At 34.2% G+C, this 24,054-nt stretch overlaps 1 protein-coding gene across 2 annotated transcripts in view; it reads right to left on the bottom strand.

Moving 5' to 3' along the window:
- The window catches only part of LOC129233020 (UDP-glucose 4-epimerase-like), a 73,727-nt gene that overhangs the window by 5,425 nt on the left and 44,248 nt on the right, over nt 1-24,054 (bottom strand). For both annotated transcript variants that reach the window (XM_054867102.1, XM_054867101.1), the window contains exons 5-8: nt 22,748-22,924; nt 10,609-10,789; nt 8,335-8,420; nt 6,351-6,428 (exon numbers count right to left, since the gene is read on the bottom strand). In XM_054867102.1, the coding sequence (XP_054723077.1) occupies nt 6,351-6,428; nt 8,335-8,420; nt 10,609-10,789; nt 22,748-22,924 (522 nt within the window). The remainder of the gene's footprint in view (nt 1-6,350; nt 6,429-8,334; nt 8,421-10,608; nt 10,790-22,747; nt 22,925-24,054) is intronic.

Raw genomic sequence — 24,054 nt, 5'->3', positions numbered from 1 at the left:
ATTTAAATCCCCTGATTACAGGAAAAGCCTCAAAACAAAAACAAGAATTTTACCTGTTCATATTCGAGAAAAAGAAATGGCAACAAATCTTTCATCTCAATGATTTTCTTCACCCGATATACATTTTAATAAAAGCGTTGTTGCGGAAAGTTGAGATGAAGCACTGAATAATAATTTGAATGGAGGAAAGCCTTCGAAAAATAGGGATTTGATTTTGAAATCTAAGAGTCATAATTAATAGTTTTTAATTATTATCGGAGGATTATGTTAAATAGCCAAACATGAAGACGGGAAGATGACGAATCCATCGATATCTGGTTCGATGGTCAGTTCACTGTCGTTCGGGAGAAGAAGCTTGGACATAGATAGATAGATACTCAGATTTTATATGTATAAGATTAGCACTTCAGAATGAGTTTTATCTGCAATGAGTATTAAAGCACCAATATTACAATTAGTTATTCACTAATAAATATGTTTCACAATCAAAATCCTGCACTTCTGCTAGCTTCATGGTTTGCATAACAGCTGCATTTTCAAGAGCCATCTGGTATTTTCTGTTTACTATGAGTACTCATTTTCAATTTGAAAGCTTTGAATTAAGATGGAAAGATGAAAAACTTTCAAAATTTAATTTGCCTAACCATTTTTATGTTTGCAAAGCAAAACGGGGGGGATTTTTTAAACTTCAAAACCTATTGTTTACTTTTGAAAAGTAGTGCGGTTTATAGAGAATTGCGTTATACAGGTTGGCGTTATAACGGTCTTCTACTGTAATTTTACGAATCTGACACAGGCTGACCTACCCTTATGGAGTTACCTTATAAGTTATACATAAAAATGTAGACAACGATATTTCACACACAATGGTTTAGGGTTGTCTAAGCTAAAGCAGTCTGCTGGGGCTGTGCGCAGTTCAAAATTTCGATAGTCGAGTCCGGGGCCGGATTTAGGGGAGGGCAGGCTGGGCTACTACTGCCCTGGGGCCTCTACAACAAAGGGGCCCCCCCCCCATACATTTTTTTCAAAATATCCTAACTTTCGCGGGTCGGCAAATTTTACGTGTTATCTCCCCTATAAATTATAATAATAATACAGTGGAGCATCAAAAATCCACACAAATCGGGAGAAGTGGTTGTGCAGATTTTTGATTTTGCGGATTTCGGGTCACTGAGGAAATAGGTGGGAGTTGTACCTTTAAATTGGAAAAATAAAAACAACAAGGAGTAAAAATATAATAGTTACAGTTATTTACATTATTTAATATATACAAGTTTACAAATCATTAGCTATTTACATTTCAGAAATTGTAGCTTGTTTCATATTTTTTGATAGTTTAAGCTTAAGTCTTTTTTGTATGCTGTACAGCATTAGGAGTTCTCGCTCCGACACAATATTTTGTTGTTTTAAAAATTCCAAGTAGTATTCTCCTACCTGCACACCCTCCGAGATCAGAATTTTTTTAGATTCTGCCTCTTCTTCATCCTCATCATTTAAAAAATTAAGTTTTGGGGAAAATCGAAGCGGATTTTGGATGTTGGCGGATTTTTGATGCTCCACTGTAATATAAAAAAATAAATAGTAGTAATTTCAGGATGAATTTACTATTAAAGTGCTGATCGAAAATATCGGATATATACATATATATCAAAATATTCGGATATATATCAAAGTATTGGATATTTTCGAAAATAGGATGATCTTTTCGAACCCTGATTGGGGGCCTCCATTCCTTCTTTGCTTCGGGGCCCCCACACTTCCAAATCCAGCCCTAGTTGAGTCGTTCTGTAGATTTTCTGCAGGTACAGTGAAACCTGTGTAAGTTGACCACTTGTGGTGCAGTACTTAGGTGGTCAACTTAGACAGGTGGTCAACTGATAGAGGGTATAACGAAAACTTTTTTTTTGTTATTTCTTGCCCTATGCATTCATTTTTTAACTAATTGGAATACAGTAGAAGACCGTTATAACGCACACCTTGGGACCAGAGCTTTTGCATTATATAAGTTTTTGCGTTATGTAGATCATTTCACAAATTTTAAAACTAATCTTCAGAATATATCTATATTCTAGCACTTCAGAATGAGTTTTATCTGCAATGAGTATTAAAGCACCAATATTACAATGAGTTGTTCACAAATAAATATGTTTCACCATCAAAAACCACCACTTCTGCTAGCTTCATGGTTTGCATAACAGCTGCATTTTCAAGAGCCATCTGGTATTTTCTGTTTCCCATGAGTACTCATTTTCAATTTAAAAGCTTTGAAATAAGATGGAAAGATGAAAAACTTCCAACATTTAATTTGCCTAACCATTTTTATGTTTGCAAGGCAAAACAGAGGGATTTTTTAAGCTTCCAAACCTATTGTTTACTTCTGAAACGTTGTGAGGTTTAAAGAGAATTGCGTTATATAGGCTGGCGTTGTAACGGTCTTCTACTGTACTTTAAACTAACTTACATTGTTTAAAATTACTTTAAAACAAAAAGTAAAAATGTTTTTAAATATTTTCAGAGATTATTTACCAGAATGATGCGTAAAATATCAAATAAATTTAAAATTTCTGTAAATCGACCGAAGAAAAAATGTCTCATTGCTTATGAAAAACTACTTACTTGACATTAACAATTCCTAAAAATTCATAACAAGTCAAAAGTGACTTAAATTCTTCATTTGATTTTTTCTTGTACATTTGTAACAATGGTAATCTACTTTTCAACAAAATAACTCCTTAATGAATTTTGGTGCATTTTCTGGGACTTAACATGAGCCCAATGTTTTTCGATAAAAACATAAATATTCATTGTTTTTTTTTTTTTTTTTTTTTAATGCTTAGGTTTTTTTTTTTTTTTTTGATGCATAACTGATTCAACTTTTAGTACAAACTAATGCTTTTGCCAAGTGGTCAACTTACGAATGGTTTTTTATAATACTCCAAACCAAAGCTGGTGTATATTAGTGGTCAAGATAGAGAGGTGGTCAAGTTACAGAGGTTTTCCTTCATTATACAATACAGGACTAAGTCCGTTCCTGACAAAAGCGGTCAACTTAGACAGGTGGTCAACTTACAAAGGTGGTCAACTTTACAGGTTTTACTGTATCTTCAAAAGGAGAAGATGTTTTGCAGAATTCTGCAAAATCTCAGCAGGTATCTTGCAGAATTTTGTAAAGGCATCCCGTCATCTTTTTCTTGCGAAAATGTTGAATTTCGAGCAGAATAAGTGTTGTTTGTCGGGAATTTAGTTCTACTTCCGATTTAAGAAATCCGCAGAAAATTTTCAGATTTCTGTAAAATTTAAAGCTGCCTGCAGAAAATTCAGTAGAATGAATCAATTATTAAAACTTCAAATTGTGACGACCCTATGATCGGACCAGTATTGGGGAGACAACCCTACACCATCGTGTTTGTAATATTTTTATAAACTTTATATCTAACTTATTAGAAAACTCAAGAAGGGTAGGCCATCTTAAGTTAAATCTTAGGACCATTATTGAAATTTTGCAGGAGCAGCGGAAAACATTCTACGTTTAGACTTTTTCCTTTTGAAAACCAGTTTTTGAACAGATGGTACAGGATGCGCCAGGGTTGGCAAAACCCCGGGTTTTTTAAAAAAAGCCCATGAACCCAGGGTTTTTTAGGGTTTTTTAAATGTGGTTTTTTTTTTTTTTTTTTGTCTTTTTTTAGGGAAAATGTGGGTACTTGTATCATATTGTAGCGTAAGTATAAGGACAAAGCACAAAAATTGTCTTGGGGTAAAAAAATTTGGAAAATTCAGCGTTTTCTGAAGAAAAATATAAAAGACGACGAAACCCGAATGGTCAAGTTTCAGATTTTTTAGTTTCCATGATCATCAACAGTCAAGGCAAAGTTATTTCTCGAGTGATAAAATCTATTGTGCGTTTGTTCATTTTTAATTACCCTTTTTTTTAATTTTACTTTATTGCATTTCATTTTGTTATGCAAAACTACTATAGAAACTCAAGTAGTTTAAATCCCTTTTTACTGATTCCAGCCTAATCAAGACATTTCTTTGAACTTTATGTTGCCTGTTTTTCTATTTCTGTGTACAGAGTAACAAATATTAAACTTTTTCGTAAGATAATGAAAATACTGTACATCCTATTCTGTTTTCTGTCCGACCGTTTGTAACACCTGTTCATTTCTAAAAAATATACCTTGTTTATTCAAGATTTGCGACGTGTTGGGTTGCAGAAAATAATTCAAATGAAAACCTTTTAGCTAGAGTAGTTTCCTCTGTACAATCTACAAATATTGAGAAAATCAGACGCGACAGGACTTAGTCCAGAAAATTTGAGTTACTTATTGACCAGTTAAAGAAAAAAGTTAAATATATTTATTTAAAATCTTTGGAGTATTTTTTTAATGCCGTTAAGAGTTAATAAATACTATTAAAGTTCAAAATTCATTTTTTATGTCCATTGTCTGTGGTGAAGAACAAATAAAAAAGAAGTTTAACTAATTTAAATACTTTTACAATTTAATTTTTTTAAAAACTTCTCAGAAAATTTGAAAAATCCCAAAAGTGGGCTAAATAGTGGGTTTTTTTAAATGGGTTTTTTCAAAAAAACCCATTGGGTCCAATCTGGCCAACCCTGAGATGCACTCCAAATTGCTTTGTAGCATGAAAGTATTCATCAAAAAGCATTAACTTAGGACATAAAAGAACTTTTGAAAAGTCATAAACGCCTGTTGAGTGCATAAATCAGTCGTTCTTTAAGAATTCTTCCATCACTATTAATTAAATTTTGTATTGAATTTGTTGAATAATATGTTTTGAGTTTTATTTTAATCGGGATTGGCAAGTTTCTGCCGAGGCGGTTAAAACCACTGGTTAAAAACGGCATGGCAAAAACCACTTTCTACCACATTTGCGGCAAAAACTGGCAAAAACTCACAAAATGCCAAAAAATTAATTTTTGACATACAATAGAAAATGCATGGAAAATATAATTGTCAACCAAAGCACAATTTAATTACAACATTATGTGTAATTCAAAATCAAACGTTACATTGTCAGAACCCCGCTGTTGCCTCTTAGAAAAGGTGGTTTTGAAATTCTAAAGTTTCTCAATTTATTATGCACACACAAATGATTATAGAATATTCCCACAACAGAAAAGCTAGCAGGCAATGCATCAAGGAACAAGCAATGTTTGTGAAACTTTCATCTGTTGCATATTTTTTTAAACTGGTTCACCATGTAGTAACTGGTGTAGTGGTAAAAATTTGATTGAGAAATGTAAGTTTCAAGAAATGGGGTTAATTTGTTTTACAAAGCTATGACATTAGGTACAAAACTAGGTTCATATTGGCAAGTAAAATTCTTGCACTTTCTTCTTGAAGCACAGGAATTACAATCAGTAATGCCCATTTAATTCTGTGTGTCACTTCTCTTTCCAATACAGTAGAAGACCATTATAACGCCGACCTATATAACACAATTCTCTATAAACCACACTACTTTTCAAAAGTAAACAATAGGTTTTGAAGTTTAAAAAATCCCTCTGTTTTGCCTTGCAAACATAAAAATGGTTAGGCAAATTAAATTTTAAAACAGTTTTTCATCTTTCCATCTTAATTCAGAGCTTTTAAATTGAAAATGAGGACTCATAGTAAACAGAAAATACCAGATGGCTCTTGAAAATGCAGCTGTTATACAAACCATGAAGCTAGCAGAAGTGCAAGATTTTGATTGTGACACATATTTATTTGTCAATAACTAATTGTAATATTGGTGCTTTAATACTCATTGCAGATAAAATTCATTCTGAAATGCTAATATATAGATCTATTCTGAATATTAGTTTCAAAATTTGAAATGATCTATATAACGCAAAAACCTGTATAACGCAAAAGCTCTGGTCCCAAGGTGTGCGTTATAACGGTCTTCTACTGTATATGGTTTTCCGTCTTTTGCTAGATTAATCCAAACATTACGAGCGTCTGCAATTGAAATGTTCCCTTTCTAAACTGAATCAAGGTTACTAGCATAGGATTTTATTTTTTACAATGATGAAATAAAATTTAATTTTTTAGTTTACTTAAACAAATATCATTTAGTAACTTAGTTTTCGTTTAGTAACTAGTTACTTGAATTATTAAAGACGCTTTTAAGTTTCTGCCAGTTTTTACCGGTCATAACCAGTTTCTGCCCCTGGCATGGCAAAAACTAGTTTCTGCCAGCAGAAAGCCAGCCCTGATTTGAATGCATCATAAAGACTTTTCAATTCACATTTTCAGAAATAAGATTTGATTTTCCACTAGTTATATAACAATGGAAAAAACAAAAATGTAAAGAATTTTTTTACAATATTTCATAGGACTTACTTTTTTGCCACTGACTCTTTCAAAAGCTTCTACCAATTGTGCCACAGAAATGCCTTGACCAGTTCCCAAATTGTAAACCTAAAAAACAAGATTTTTTTAAAACAAGCATTTCATTTAATTCATTATTTTTTTTTATTGCCTAAGTAATATGTATTCTGAAGGAATTATGGAAACTACGTAATATTTTAAAAGTTTTTTGAGTAAAAAATGTGAAGAATACACAATTTTTTTAATATCAAAAACAATCTTTAAATGCCAACTAACTAATAGGTTGAAATCATGAAGTTTAAATTCTTTTGGTGCTAAAATTAGGTTTGCTGAACCAATTTAAATCTCATTTTTAAAACTAATATTCAATAAGTTGTCATTGATCTACATAAGATAGCAACAAAGCCAATAAGATGCTTGGGTTTATCAATAGATCTATTTCAAATAAATCTAAAGAAGTTCTTCTGCCCTCATATAGAAGTTTGGTAAGACCCCATTTGGAGTATGCTGTTCAGTTTTGGTCTCCTTATCTTAAGAAAGACATTAATGTATTGGAAAGGGTTCAAAGGTGGGCTACAAGGCTAATAAGTGGACTTTCCCACTTAGACTACGATTCCAGGCTTAGAAGGCTAAAAATGTACAGTCTCGAGCAAAGAAGAGACCGAGGGGACACGATTCAGTTGTTTAAATTTATTAAAACGAAAGATGTTACGGGGCTGAAGTTTAGCACTGAAAACAGGACAAGGGTTCATTGTTTTAAGCTATTTAAATCTCAGGCTAACATGGATATTAGGAAAAATGATCATTTTAGCAGGGTAGTGGAACAGCTTACCGGAAGAGGTGGTCATGAGCGAGGGAGTAGATAGTTTTAAGAGGGCCATTGATCTTCACTGGGGATTGTAAATGGACTAGGACCAGTCTAGCTGGGCCCAGAGCCTGTTGCTGGTCGTCACTTTTGTATTTGTATAAATAAAGCATTTCAAGAATGTTGCTTCAGCTACTTATGGAGAAAACTTCGGTTCTGGGTAATTTCTGATGTAAAATACCCGGGTATTTATTTTCAGGGGTAAATACCCGAAATGGGTATTTACCCAGGTATTTATTTCAAAAATTTATATTCAACTAAAATACTTTTCTGTATGTATTCCACTATGTATATATTTAACCAACCATATACAAAACAATAAATTTTTGCCCAAAAACTCTTTTTGATCACATATTTAAAGAATTATTGTGTGAAACAACTTAGCAATCTAATATGATATTCACATTAAATGTGTTGGATATGCCTAATCAATGTTGATAGCCAAATTTCAGATATAAAAAGCCATTCTACAAAAAGTAAAAAGCTTAACTGGTTGCAAAAGAAAAAAGCAAACATCAATTTTTTAAGGTCCTAGTTTTTTATAACCCAGTAATATGTTCCTGAATGACATCAAAATGTTGCTCAATTTATTATTACTATTTATTTACCAATATCTTTTACAGAAATTTCCTTCAAACCTAGTTCAGGCATATTCTGTATCTCGTATATATGTATATATATATATATATATGTATATGTATATATGTATATGTATATATATGTATATGTATATATGTATATGTATACTCCCGATTATCGGCGGTCGGGTTATCCGCTGCTCGGATTATCCGCGGGTCTTTTCACTATTTCTTTAACAGTCATTAAATGCTTTTAAAACTTTTGATCGTGTTATTGTTCGTTTTTAGATTTTACATATGTATATTTTTTACTTTCAATGTTAGCAAATGGAATGTAGCTATGTTTTTAACAAAAATGTAAATGTATGTGTAAGAGTTATTCATATTTTTTAGCTATTGTATACAGTAGTATCGTTTTTTAACTATTATCGTGATTATCCGCGGTTTTCGCTTATCCGCGGTTACCATGCCACCCTATTCCGCGGATAATCGGGAGTTTACTGTATTTGTATTAGATAAAATTTATCATGAAATATGAAAAGGATTGAATTACCTTATATCGAGGATTCTTTTCAAGTTTTTTCAAAGCAGCAACATGGCCCTTGGCTAAATCCATCACATGTATAAAGTCCCTCACGCCTGGAAAGAAACATTTTTAGTCTTGGATTTTGTGGGAATATATTTTCTGAATATGTTTTTAGTTTTATGATAAGCACAGAGCGACGCTAACAGTAAAGTGTGAGGGGCAATCAACAGTATGTAGCCGAGAATATTACTTAACACATTTGTATTCTTTTCAAGTGTATTAATAGGGAAGTTTTCGATTTTTCAATCTTATTTTTATATGATAGAGTAACATGTATGAACATCATAGGTGAAAAAATTTTTGCGATACGATAAGTAGTTTTTTTTTTTAATTAATTTTTAAAGTTCAAGCCCTTGTGACGTCAAATGGCATAGGAAGTGACGTCATGCGTCTTCCGATAGGAGAGAAACGCTAGCGAACCGCTTCCCATGTCATGGGAGAAACCGAAGATCGTGCTTTCGACTTCGAAGACGAAACGTAAAAGGCTTATCTCCTCGCATTTAACTCCTCGCGTTTCTGGAACATTAAACCTCTCATCCTCTCGTAAATATTCGAATAACATCATTGATGTCACATGAGGAAGATTATTTAGATTGTGCTTTAACGAATCCGGCCTCCATAGTGTGTTCAAAATGATTATTGAATTTCTAAAAAATAAAAGTATCGGCGCGCTCAAAATGTCCCTAGCGAAAACAAGGGATCGTCGGCGGAAGGCTGCCCATTCGCGCCCCGTGACGTAGGCTCGTGACGTTTCAGAAGCGCGCACTTTTGAGCGTGGATTTTTAAAAATTCATTAAAAATCAATCACGGCGTTTTAAAATTCGGCGATGGTGAATTTTTTATTTTTGAGGGTCAATTAACAATATCCAATAGCCAAAATATGAACATTTAATAGGTTGCAACTTCCCTATTCTATACCCCAAAGCCTGCCCAACGTTAAGTCTGAAAATTGTCATTTTTTGTTTATTAGTGCAATGTATGTTGAAGACTATTCTGCATCGGCCCATATGAACGTAATTCTAAGAAAATTCCTTTGTAATTATTTTCCAGTGTTAAAAAGGGGCACATCCCATCTTTTGTATGCACCAAACAAATGTTTTTCCTCTCTCCTGTAAAGTAGTGTGACTTATGTTAGGCTGGCTTTAAGGTACAGAATTTAATTGTAGGTTTATTTTAAACAATTTCATTCAGTTTGCTGATTTTACATTACATTTCACTAAATTTTGTCTAACTTTTTAAGTGAAATAGTATTGATTAAAGTAAAAAACCAATGTAAATAAAACAAAAATTCTGATGAAAAAGTTTTCCTCAGTTCTCTCACGACCTTTGGTTGTGTTGGTGAGCTTCTTGCACTGATGAAGAGGCTCCATTGTAGCCTTAAAATAGTTATATGCTGTATTTTCTTCAGAATTTGCTTTATTTACGTTGGTTTTTCACTTTAATCATATTGTAGCACGAAGCTTATTTGATAATTTTTTATTAAAAACTAGCTGTACCCGACGCGCGTTGCTACGCCAACAAAAAAATCCATCATTATACTGATTTTCATGACAATCGGTTGAACGGGGCAGAAGTTGCTACTCTGCAGTGCCACCTGATGGCGAGTGGCTTCAATGAGCCTATTATGCACCTTCTCCGTGGAAAAATACATATCTATAGCAATTTTCATAATAATCGGTCCAGGTATCCAGCGAAGCCTCACATTTTGTACTCACGCAGTTTGCAAGATCAATCCATCGCTAAAAATATCAAATAGAAAAAGTTTTAAATCCCCCCGTTGCATGAAAAGCCATAAAACAATAAAGAAAGAATTTATTTGTTCAAACTCAAGAAAAATGCTAACTTCTTATCAATGAGATCTTTCACGCGAATTAATTTCTGCATTTTATTCGTATTTATCCAATGGATTGTGACTTAAATTGGAATAAAAAAGGAACGATCGATCGGATGTTTTTCGAATGGGTCTATAAACATTCCCAGTACCAAAAATAACAAACGGTGAAAGTTTCAGCCAAATCTGCCGGGCAGTTTTTGAGTTCATGGATGACATACAGACAAACATTCATTTTTATATATACAGATTATTGTTACTGTTAGAAAAAAAAAAAAAAAAAAACACCTCAAATCAATAATTCAATGCTGAGATTTTAAAAAAAAATCTAGTTTTTAAAACATAACTTATTATTAACAATACACAGTAGACTTACGAAAGCCATCTGGATCGAAAGTTTTCCACATTACCTGTTCCGTCATCCGTGTCATAATCTCCCCCATAAATTACGAGTTCTTCCCTTTTGCCAGTGGCCACCTGTCCGATGAATGGCATGAGATTGGTGAAGGGTCTGGTGGGGTCCTCCCCCACCAACCCGGAAGGATGAGCCCCCACGGGATTGAAGTATCGCAGCGAGATGATATTCCATTGCTGAAAATATCGTAGAGGATTGTTTAGGATTGCCAAGCAAGCGATTAGACAATGGTTCAAAAGAAAAACTGACTCAAGTTATAATAATTCTAACCAATGTCTATCCATGGCCAGGGTTGGCAAGTTTCGGCCGAGGCAGTTAAAACCACTGGTAAAAACCGGTTAAAACCGGCATGGCAAAAACCACTTTCTGCCACACTTGCGGCAGAAACGGGCAAAAACTCACAAAATGAAAACAAATTAAATTATTGACATGCAATAGAAAGTGCATGGAAAAAATAATTATTAACCAGAGCACAATTTAATTACGATATTACCACAATTTAAAATCAAATGTTATATTGTTTGGACCCTGCAGTTGCTTCTTTAGAAAAGGTGGTTTCTAAAATCTAAACAGTTTCTCAATCTAAGATGTACAAATGAGAAACTTTAGAATATTCCTGCAACAGAAGAGCTAGCAGGAAATGCATGAAGAAACAAGCAACGTTCGTGAAACTTTCATCTATTGTATTTTTTTTTTTTAACTGGTTCACAATGTAGTAATTGGGGTAGTGGGAGAAATTTAACTGGAAAAATAAGTTTCGAGAAATAGGGCCAATTTGTTTTGCAAAGCTGTGATATTAGGTACAAAATCTATGTTAATATTGGCAAGTAAACTTCTGGCACTTTCTTCTTGAAGCAAGTGATAATTTCGATCACAAACAATTTAGATGAAGCATATAAGTGAGCAAATTAAAATCAGTAACTGCCTTTTGATTCTGTATGTCACTCCTCTTTCCTGAGCACCTATATGATTTTTCGTCCTTTGTTAAATTAATCCAAATACTACTAACCTCTGAAATTAGAAAGTTCCCTTTCTGAACTAAATCAAGGGCACTAGCATAGGATTTTATTTTTTTAAATGATGAAATGAAGTTTAATTTTTTAGTTCACTTAAACGAATATCATTTTAGCAATCACTTAAGTAATTAAAGGTGCTTTTAAGTTTTTGCCAGTTTCTGCCGGTTTTTACCGGTTATAACCAGTTTCTGACACTGGCACGGTAAAAAATAGTTTATGCCGGCAGAAAGCCAATCCTGTCCATGGCGTAAACAAGTTTTATTATTTTTTACATTTATTATTATCAAAATTATTTTTTTTAAACCTTTAATTCTATGTAGAATATGTCGTCCCATCACCCTATTATTATCTTTGCAACATTAATAAACAATAATATTTTAGACCCAAATCACAATGCTTTAGTGGTCTGGCTGACTGAGTCAAAAAAAAAAACCTTCTGTTTAAAGTCTTATGCCTCCATGTATTTGATTCAGATGCACCTCTAAAAAAATGTTTTTTCTAATATTTCCCGTTGACAAATGACCATAAAACGTTATATTTAAGAGAAATATGTGACAAAGAACCACCCTGTGACTGTAACTCACTTTTGACAAAAAGTGCAGATATAATACTTTATGCGCTTAACGCGGCTGAATAGCGTAAAGTTTGCTTTACTGCAGTCGTACTCACCTTGTGAAAAAGAGCGTTTTACAGTATTTCATTTCATTTCTTGGATAACATTTCAATATATATATATTTTTTAATTTAATTATTGTACTGCAGATTTCATTATTGTTACTAAATCTCGCTCTTTTTTTTTTTTTTTTTTTTTTTTTTTTTTTGTTTCTTTCAAGGAACAAAAATTTAAAATTTGAATAGTTAGTTTTTCGAATTTCTGGTGAATTTTATGTACTTAAAAGCTTTGAATTACTTTCATATTTTTCTTTCTTTCTTTTTTTATTTCTGGTGAATTTTATGTACCAAAAAGCTTTGAATTACTTTCATATTTTTCTTTCTTTCTTTTTTTTTCTTGGAGAAATTCATCAGAATTTCAAAGAGAAAAAGTTGAAACTATTTGAGTTAATTGCCAAACTTTATTGTAATACAGTGTTCACATTTTTGAGCACGATTGATCGTTTCTTAATATTAAAAGTATAAAATTTTAGAAAAAAGCATCTTTTAAAAACAGACATAAACGAGCGGATGTGTGCATCACATGACTTCCTTTTACTCCAATTTAATGTCATTTTCCCATTATTGGCAAATTTAATGTGATTCAATAGTTTACTCTCTAAATATCACCAACTGTGGCCAAACTGAAACAAAATTTAAAAAAAAAATTCGCCAAATTTGTCGCCAAGTTGGCGACAAACATGGCGACCAAAAGACTGGCGATATATCGCCAAGTGTCCGACTAATTATAACACCACTTGAGTTTACATCGAAATTAACAATGATTTCCCCCCAAAAAAGGGGCAAAAGACCCCCTTAGGAACATCCGAATGCAACCAAAATTAAAAGTGCACAACTAGGTCCCACTAGGAGTCTACGTACCAAATTTCAACTTTCTAGGACATACCGTTTTTGAGTTATACGAGATACATACACACGTACATACGGATGTCACGAGAAAATTCGTTGTCATTAACTCGGAGGTTGTCAAAATGGATATTTCGGGTGTCTGTAGATTCCTAGGCGTATATCCACGTGTGTTCGGGTCAAAAAAAAGACTCAACATTCATTCGGGGGTGAGAAAAATGGAAATGAAGGTCGATTTTTGAGTGAAATTTTTTTTCGCGAATACAATACTTCCTTTTTTGTAAAAGGAAGTAAAAAAGAGAACTCTGAAATAAGTAGTGAACGCCTGTATCCTTAAAAAAATGTTAAATATGAACAAAACTGGCCCCTCTAATGCCTAATAATTCTAAATGTTGCAGGTTATCCCCCTCTGGACTCTTAAATGTTAGATGAGCAGTTCTATAAAATCAATTTCAGCTGTGTTTAAATAACAAATACAGTCGAGCCTCGACTTACGCGAGGGATGCGTTCCAAGACTCCTCGCGTAAGTCGAAATTTCACTTAACGTTAAATCCCAGTTATCACAAATTTGCCATTTCAACTGCGCTTGCGCGCGGGCTTAGCTTTTTGGGCTTTCTGTTTTAAGATTTCGTGTTGCTTGTTTATAATTAGGCTGAGCTAGAGTCTCAACAAATTAATGAATGCGATTAGAATATTTTCACAACGATTTCGTGATATATTATATGAAACTACGGATATGAATAACCGATAATCTTAAGAGAAAAATGAAACTTCAATATTTATTAGTTTGGAAATATTTATTTAACATAAATGTAAAACACGTTGTTTACTTCAAAAATGATTAGAATATTAGTACAGAAAGCCGTCTTTTGCGGATATTTTACGTTAGGCGTAAACAACTTAGTATTATACATTTTTATTTAGGTTGGGGGTTCGGCTTTGTATTAGAAGTGATGCTGAAATTCTAGTACGCTCTTCTGAGGTTAAAAATTTGGTCCTGAAAAAGGACAGACGATTCAAACACCGAATCCATTAATAATTAAGACGCAAAATTCAATCTTTACCGAGGCCGAAAAACTAAATCAGAAAAAACTTTGTGATTTCTAATTTTTATCTCTTGCCATCTCATATTTATTACCAAATTTAAAATGTTTGTAATTAATTTAGCAAGAGTTTTGAAATCAGCAAAGTCCGCGCGCAAGCGCAGTTGAAATGGCAAATTTGTGATAACCGGGATTTAACGTCGAGTGAAATTTCGCGTTGTGGAGAAATATATGTATACAAATTTTTTAGAAGCATACAAAATTCTCTTAGACACTTATAAACACCCCCAACCCCCTCTTTAAGACATTCCTGAACCATACTTATAATTAAATCTTTTCTTATTATTAAAAACTGTACTTTTACTGTACTTAAAAAAATAAAAAAGCTTCTTCATTCAACGTAAAAAAACTGTTAGGATGCACAATGATCAATGGCAGGGAAAGACATAAAATAAAACTACGTACGTAAGGTACGTACATCACTCGACGTTAAATCCCGGTTATCACAAATTTGCCATTTCAACTGCGCTTGCGCGCGGACTTTGCTGATTTCGAAACTCTTGCTCAAACTAATGAAAAGCATTTAAATTTGCTAATATGAGATAAGAACAGATAAAAATTAGAAATTACAAAGCTGTCTTTGATTTAGTTTTTACGCCTCGGTAAAGATTGAGTTTTGCGTCTTAATTATTAATGGATTCGGAGCCTGATTTTTCTATCAAACAAAGGCCCTTTTCAGGGCCAAATTTTTAACCTCAGAAGAGCGTACTCGATCTGCAGCATCACTTCCAATACAAAGCCGAACCCTCAACCTAAATACAAATGTATAATAATAAGCTGTTTACGCCTAACGTAAAATATCCGCAAAAGACGGATATTTGTAATATTCCGATCATTTTTGAAGTACATAACGTGTTTTACGTTTACGTTAAATAATTATTTCCAAACCAATAAATATTGAAGTGTAACTTTTCTCTTTTCTTGATAAAGATTATCAGTTATTCATATCCGTAGTTTCATATAATGTATCCCGAAATCGCTGTGAAAATACTCTTATCGCATTCATTAATTTGTTGGGACTCTAGCACAACCTAAATATAAACAAGCAACACGAAATCTTAAAACAGAAAGCCCAAAAAGCTAAGTCCGTGCGCAAGCGCAGTTGAAATGGCAAATTTGTGATAACCGGGATTTAACGTCGAGCACGTACATCACTTATACTTATTGTCGTGCTACCGTCGACGTGCTTTTTAGTTATGTTCAAGCATATCGAATATCTTGAACTTCTTTTTTTTTTTTGATAGAAACTTTCTTTTTCTTCCCATCTTTACAAACTTTAGATGAAACAGTTCACTAAGGTGCCATTTTATTTCATCAACCTTAATATTAAGAAAGAAAAAAGAAAGAAAGACGCCGAGTGGTTACTTGATGCACTAACAAAGCGATGCATGGACCAGTATGGTGAAGGGGGGGGGGGGCGCTATCGATGGCAATATGAGGAAAAAATATATTCATGAAATCAATATTTAGGACCGAATAACGAAACAGATACTTCCTTCCAAAAAAAAAAAAAAAATTGTATTGCGGACGAGGAATTCGCTATAAAATTCGTTACTCTGGAAAAACTCGCGTTATAGTCAGGTCGCGTAATTCGAATCGCGTTGTAGCGGGAGTCGACTGTACACCCAAACTGTTTTTATGTGTCTTTTTTATGCGATTTTTTTTTTTTGCGTTGTATTAAAATTTCAACCAGATTGGGATTCAATTGACGAAATTATTTTTAAAACGAGTGCAAGGATAGTATCTTCCAAGTGACGACATAGGCACCCCGATGGGAAGTCACTGTGACCTCCCAAAAATTTCCTTATTCGGGAATTTTTGTCTGACAACCCGGCAAAAATTATCACTCGGTTTATTTTTATTTCGTTTAAATATTACAATGGGGTGGTTTCCTTCAGTCAAAAGTACTACTTTTAGTCATTAAAATGGATAGAATGAGCAAAAAAAAAAAAAGAAATAAAATTAATTTGAATTTTGACATCTTGAATTCAAATTATGTTTTTCGCAATCACGAGTGTGTGTATGTAGACATGTGTGTTTGTGTCTGTGTGCTGTCATAAGTGTGTGGGTAGTTGTGTGTATGAATGTGTGTGGGGGGGTATGTGTATGTATGTGTTGGCCTATGTGTTTGTGTCTGTGTGCTGGCACGAATGTGTGGGTAGTTGTGCGTATGTTTTTGTGACTGTATGTGTGGGTGTCTGTATGTATGCGTGTGTGTATGTGTGTGTATGTGTAGGTGTGTATATGTGTAGGTGTATGTGTGTGTGTGTGTAGTTGTGTATGTATGCGCGTGTGTGTAGGACATGGATGCAACCTGGAGACGGCTTTCGCTAGAGGAGCAGCATCGTGAGGAGCCGGTCGACGGTGATGGTGCGGAGGGTGGCGGTGGGAAAAATCAAAGGAACGTCAAAAACAATCAAATGAGAACAATAAGTTATCGTGATTGCTCAAAAATAACATGGACCCAGAAATTACTTTCCTTTTCCCAACAGTTTTTTTTTTTTTAACTATTTTTTTAACTGTCCGATTTTTCAAACAAGGCGTGGTTTTGATGACGTCACAAATGATGCACTTTGCCGCATCTTTCTACTACGTTTCCACGTTATGATAATCAAGCATCGAATGAAATTGCGCTCTGCGCTTGCTATCAATCCTATCGTTGCCAATCCACGTGAGTAAAGATGCGAAATAAATATTTTGGACCGTGAATGGCAACACGGAATGGCATTTCATCCTTTGTGATGTCATCGGCAGAAGCGTTAAACGATGAAAGAGCACCGATTTAAGTAATTTTTTTAAAATATTAAACTTAAAGATATTATTTAAAAAATGGTCAGATTCTATGTTTTTAAGCATGCTCTTTCCGAAAAAAAAAAATACTTTTAAAATTTTGGAAACGACCCCCATTTTGTAAGTTTTTGGGTTATTTTTTATGTGGGACTTTTTTTATGCGGTCCTTATCCACCGCATAAAAAAAGTATTTTTTAACTCTGTTGCGAAAACAACTTTTTAAAGCTACTCGTAATATTTCGAACAATTTTTTTTTTATGTTGTCTCTATTCACCGTATAAAAACAGGTTTGGGTGTATTACTTCTTTCTTTAATGCACAAAAAATAAAAAATCTGCTTGAAAGTTTACAAAAAAGATAAAGTTTATGCCAACTTTTTAGTAAGGAGAAGAACATTTCCATTACTAGCTAACTTGTAATGCTAACTTTAATTGCCTCAGTTATGGTTATTACATAAGCTGTCCTTTGGAGTATCCGAATGCAACCAAAAAGGGAGGTGCACAACTAGACCCCGCTAGGGGTCTACGTACTAAATTTCAACTTTCTAGGACATACCGTTCTTGAGTTACGCGACATATATACGTACATATAGACATCACGAGAAAACTCGTTGTAATTAACTCGGGAATCGTCAAAATGGATATTTCACGTGTCTATACGTTCAAATACAAATACAAAAGTGACGACCAGCAACAGGCTCTGGGCCCAGCTAGACTGGTCCTAGTCCATTTACAATCCCCAGTGAAGATCAATGACCCTCTTAAAACTGTCTACTCCCTTGCTCATGACCACCTCTTCCGGTATGCTGTTCCGAGGTTCCACTACCCTGCTAAAATAATAATTTTTCCTAATATCCATGTTAGCCTGAGATTTAAATAGCTTAAAACAATGACCCCTTGTCCTGTTTTCAGTGCTAAACTTCAGCCCCGTCACATCTTTCGTTTTAATAAATTTAAACAGCTGAATCATGTCCCCTCGGTCTCTTCTTTGCTCGAGACTGTACATTTTTAACCTTCTAAGCCAGGAATCGTAGTCTAAGTGAGAAAGTCCATTTATTAGCCTTGTAGCTCGCCTTGAAAAAAAAAACTTAACATTCATTGTTGGGTGAGCAAAATTTAAATTAAGGTCGATTTTTGCGTGAAAATGTTTTCGTGAATACAATACTTTCTTTTTTGTAAAAAGGAAGTAATAAAGATTATGCGAACTTTTTAATAAGGACAAGGACATTTCCATTACCAGCTAACTAAAGTAAGAGAAAAGGCTTATCAATTAAGCAAACATGAAGAAAGACACTGAATGCAATGAATTTAATGTAAAAACAATGCCTCGCTACACATGCATATGCAATACCAAAGAAATAATTTCATTAACATTTAATTCAATGGAAAAAGTCAGGACACGAAACTGTCAATCGTATTGAAAATCAGCCTTGTAATTCCTACCTCTCATTTCAAATAGAAACATCATGTGTGAATTTCTCTTGAAATATTAAAATTGTAACTATTAGTGACCAGAATATAAGTAAAGGAGTGCTCCGAAATCAAGTTTTTCTTATTTAAGTGCTACTCTATTTACGCAAATGATAATATATATAAAAATCAATGTCCTGAGATAACATATATATATATATATATATATATATATATCAACGCACAGCCAATACCGCTGAAGCCTCAGACTTGAAATTTGGCAGGCATGTCCACATGATTACGAAAGTATCCACTAAGAAAGGATTTTTCGAAATATCAATTAGTTCAAGAGAAATGAATTAAAACCCCTTAATTTCTGTGAAAGTAATACCTGTCATTGAAATTTAAATCCCTTATTTTTGGAGGCTTTCCTCCATTCAAATCATTATTCAATACTTCATCTCAACTTTTGCTCGATAGCGAATTTTAAATTTGATACTGTTTTTGTTTCTCACGTGATTCTCGAGGCTTTTCTCAAGTCAAATAATAATGTTGCTGTCTTTTGCTTTCATTTTTTCAAAACTAGAAACGAAGTTTTTAAGAACATCATCACAGGTGGACTATCCTTTTGAATTTATAAGAGTGCAGTTTCCTGTTAAAGTTAGCTTTGCAATAACCGTTAATAAGTGACAAGGACAGACATTAAAAGTAGCAGGGACCGATTTAAGAGAAGACTTTTTTTCACATGGCCAATGTTATGTAGCTTGCTCCAAAATCAGTTCATCAAGCAGCTTAATAATTTTAGCACCAGAAAAAAAAATAAAAATGTTGTATACAAAGAAGTTCTAGCTTAAACATAGGTGATGAATTTCTCGCCGATTTGCTATGGCTATTTGCTCGCCCATGTAACGGTTCCACGTTATGATAATTTGATAATCTACTTTTCCACGTTATGATAATTTTCTGGGTAAAATGTTCTTAAAACTGGAATATAAAAAGAACAAAATCGAATTTTTGAAAAATCTCTTCGAGGTGCACACCCCATGCTACAAACTAATTTTGTGTCAAATTTCATGAAAATCGGCCGAACGGTTTAGGCGCTGTGCGCGTCACAGATATTCAGACTGAGATCCAGATATCCAGAGAGATTTTGAGCTTTATTATTAGTAAAGATAAAGATATTTAATGTTTGATTTAAATTACAAATAAGAGGAAAATTAAAGATAAAGGAACAATAAGCACTTTAACAGCTACTTAGAGTACCCCAAAAGTTCGTAAACACTTGCTAAAAATTGAATCAATTTTTAGCATTTTGTAAATTTTTTTGTTGTTTTTGTTAATACTTGGCAAGTAAAATTTCAATTTTTTGCAACGTGTTTACGAACTTTTGTACGACCCCTAGTATTTTGTTTATAGGAATTTAATGTTTAAAGCCTAATAAATGAAAATTCTATCACATATAATATGACTATGAAAAGAAATGAAGGCCCTTAGGTGTGGGCCCATGCATTAATTAGGGTCTGTATAGATAAATGCATAGATGTATAGAAAGATACATAATTATTTAGGTATACAGGTGGTAAAGAGTTATAGGCACATAAAGAAAGTGATTTTTCAAGTAGATAGTGTGCTATTGTCTCTGTAGCATTATAATTTTTATTGCTACTGTTTAGTTTTCTGCAGAATCATATTTTTTGTTATTTGTGTCTTGAAAACTCACAATTTCTCCTACTCACAATACAGTTTTAAAAATTGAAAGCAGTAAATATCTTCCCATGAAAACAAACCTAATTTTCTAAATCTGGTTCATTTGGACGTGTATTCAATAGGGAAGTTTTCGATTTTTCAATTTTATTTTTATATGATAGAGTAACATGTATGAACATAATAGGTGAAAAAAAATTTTGGGATACGATAAGTAGTTTTTTTAATTACTTTTTAAAGTTCAAGCGCTCGTGACGTCAAATTGCACAGGAAGTGACGTCATGCGCTCTTCCGATAGGGGAGAAACCGAAGGACGTGCATTCGACTTCGAAGACGAAACGTAAAGCTTACCTCCTCGCGTTTCTGGAACATTAAATCTCTCATCCTCTCGGAAATATTAGAATACCATCATTGATGTTCCATGAGGAAGATTATTAGATTGTGCTTTGACGAATCCGGCCTCCATAGCGTGTTCAAAAGGATCATTGAATTTCTAAAAAATAAATATATCAGCGCGCTCAAAATGTCCGTAGCGAAAACAAGGGATCTTCGGCGGAAGGCTGCCCATTCGTGCCCTGTGACGTAGGCTCGTGACGTCTCAGAAGAGCGCACTTTTGCGCGTGGATTTTTAAAAATTCATTAAAAATCAATCACGGTGTTTTAAAACTCGGCGATGGAGAATTTAGTTTTGAGGGTCAATTAAACAATATCCAATAGCCAAAATATGAACATTTAACAGGTTGCAACTTCCCTATTTGGTCTGTGCTGCTTCACTTTTCCAACTGTACCGTCATTTAGTGTGAAGTTTGTCTTCTACAATACTTTATAGGGTAGGTAACCATGCACAACACATTCACACAAAGATAAGGGCAGGAGAGAAAAAGTACTTCCTTGCCCAAGCCGAAATTCGTTCCCGGCACCTCCTCATCGCAATCAGAGTCCTTTGATCACCAGACGAGGCGACCAGCATACATAGTCTGTCCAATAAATACGCCAACTCATGCAGTCTAAGGCCCCTTTATATACGAGCCGACGCATCAGCTGAAGAGTAGCCATTTTGGATCGGAGCGCGTGTTTGGGTGGTTGTCTTTTCTGGCGAGTTATCGCGTTTGGTGATTGTTCACTGTGAGCGATTACTAGCGGCACGTGAATTGTTTGTTAAATAAAGTATTATTTTCTGCAAATTTGGCGAAATCTGAAACTTTGCTGTGGTAACCCAAGCAGTGCAACAATGAAAAATCCGATCCAAAATGGCTACATTAAGCTGATGCGTCGGCCTGTCTATGTAGCGGCTCTAATGCAGTCTAGCGGCCATGACGCGTGTTATAGTCTCACTAACTATCGCCGATAGTTGCCTGTCGCCCAACGAGCTTTCAGTGCTTGGCAAATCGCCAAACTGCGCTTATGTTGCAAGTTATCTTATTTTCTGTTGTCCTTGATTTTACTGTTCGTCAAAAATGGAAATTGATGAAATCACAGTTCTCACGCGTTTGAGACATCGTGTACGACCAAATTTGACTCAAGGCGGTGGATGGATCCTTCACCATGACAATGCACCAGCTCATACACCATTGATTGTTTGCCAGTTTCTGGCAAAAAACCAATCACCATCCTTCATCATCCTCTTTATTCGCCAGATCTTGCACCCTGCGGCTTTTTAGTATTCCCAAAAGGGAAAATGTGATGAGGGGACATCACTGGGAAATTTTGGACTCAATAAAGCGAGAAACGAAGAGACAACTGAGGAGCCTAACTGCTGAAGACTTCCAAAGGTGCTTTAAGGAGTGGTAAAGAAGATGGAATTAGTGCATAGCAACGAATGAAGAGTACTTTGAAGGGAACAAAATCGATGTGGACTAAATTTTTCAAAATAAATTTTTACTTCCTTTTACAAAAAAGGAAGTATTGTATTCGCAAAAAAATTTCCACTCAAAAATCGACCTTCATTTCCATTTTACTCACCCCCGAATGAATGTTGACTTTTTTTTTCGACTCGACCGCACGTGGATAAGTGCCTAAGAACGTATAGACACGCGAAATAACCATTTTGACGATTGCCAAGTTAATTACAACGAGTTTTCTCGTGACGTCTGCATGTCACATAACTCAAGAACGGTATGTCCTAGAAAGTTGAAATTTGGTACGTAGACTCCTAGTGGGGTCTCGTTGTGCACCTCCCCTTTTGGTTGGATTCGGGTGTTTCTAAAGGGGTCTTTTGCCCCTTTTTGGGGGGGGGGGGGAAATCGTAGATTTCGATGCAAACGATGCAAGTGGTGTTATAATTTGTCGGACACTTGGCGATATATCGCCAGTCTTTTGGTCGCCAAGTTTTGTCGCCAACTTGGCGACAAACTTGGCTTCTTCTTCTTTTTTTTTAATCTGATTTTTATTTGGCCACTGTTGGTGATTTTTAGAGAGTAAACTATTGAATCACATTAAAATTGCCAGTAGTGGGGAAATGACATTAAATTGGAGTAAAATGAAGTCATGTGATGCACACAACAGCTCGTTTATGGCCTCAGTTTGCGTATTTATTGGACAGACTACGTATATTCAATTCAATTTACAATTTGAATAAATCACATTGATACTAACCTTCTCAGCTCTACATATATCAACCAACATCTGCTCAACTGCATACTTTGTCCTTCCGTACACATTAGCTACATTTCCAATGGGATGAGCTTCATCAATAGGGAGGTACTGTGGATTGCCGTAGACCACGCAAGAGCTGCTGAACACCATGTTATAAACACCATGTTCTTTCATTACCTGCAAGAAATGATAATATTTTTTTTTATCTATGATACTTTGATCTTTTATTTTAAGAACTTGAGAAGTCTAATACGAATCTAAGAATTTAAAATCTACAATGTTAAAACCCGATTGTATCTATGTATGTATGTCAGTCTCACTTTTCGAGAACGGTAGCGATTTAAGGTGCGCAATTTTCGGGGATCCTCGTAAACCCAGTCTCATCTTTGTACGACTTTAATTAACGAAGATATATGAACGTTCATCTTCGTCTGCGTTCGGATCAATGTGGATGCTGGCAGCTTGCCAATAATGCCTGTTTCGAGCGAAAGTGGAATAATTAAGGCGCGTTTTTTTGAAATTGTGGTTTTCACAATATTTTCCGTTGAAGGAGTGTAACTCAATTCCCGATCCTTTTTTTTTATTATTATTTTTAATGAGCAATGCACTTTTTTTATATGTTTCGTAATTCAAACAACATTGATTTATTTATTTCAAGGGCTAGGCTAACATTTATATTAACATTAAGTCTTCTGACTTCATTTATATTAGCATTAAGCCTTCTGACATCTCAGTACGTCTGAACGATTCAGTCAACACTATACCGCGCAAATTAAGTCCCCCCCCCCAAAAAAAAAAAACCCCTACAAAGCCGCATATTTTTCAGCTATTCCATACTAATACGGTTTACTTTTGACAGTTGCTCAAAAAAGAAAAAAATATGTCTTCTAATTTTAACACTTATGCTAAAAGTAAAAGATTTTTAAGTCTACATATAATTTTTCTCGGGGTTTAAAGTAATTTTTTTTTCCTTATTTCTTCATGAAGAAAAAACTATTCAGAATCTCTAAAATTTCTCGATACTTTGGTGCTGGGAAATAATTTTTCATGTTTGTGGATTTTTGACTTAAAAGGTTAGAATTTGTTTTGTGGGCAGCAATTTTAAAACCATCAACAAATCAAAAAATTATGTTCTGTACATGTTCTTCGTCAGAAACTACAGTACTATAAAGTTTATTTGTAGCAAATATGTCTGTTAAATCGGTCGACCCTTTTGTTTTTTTCCCCCTTTCTTTCTTTAACTATTGTAATGATGATTTGCTCAAAGGTGAAAAAAATAATAGCAATTAATCGTAGAAAAGAGATTT

Source organism: Uloborus diversus, unplaced genomic scaffold (assembly GCF_026930045.1).
Source record: "Uloborus diversus isolate 005 unplaced genomic scaffold, Udiv.v.3.1 scaffold_15, whole genome shotgun sequence".
NCBI classification, from domain to species: domain Eukaryota; kingdom Metazoa; phylum Arthropoda; class Arachnida; order Araneae; family Uloboridae; genus Uloborus; species Uloborus diversus.
This window is presented reverse-complemented; position numbering and strand designations above follow the sequence as displayed.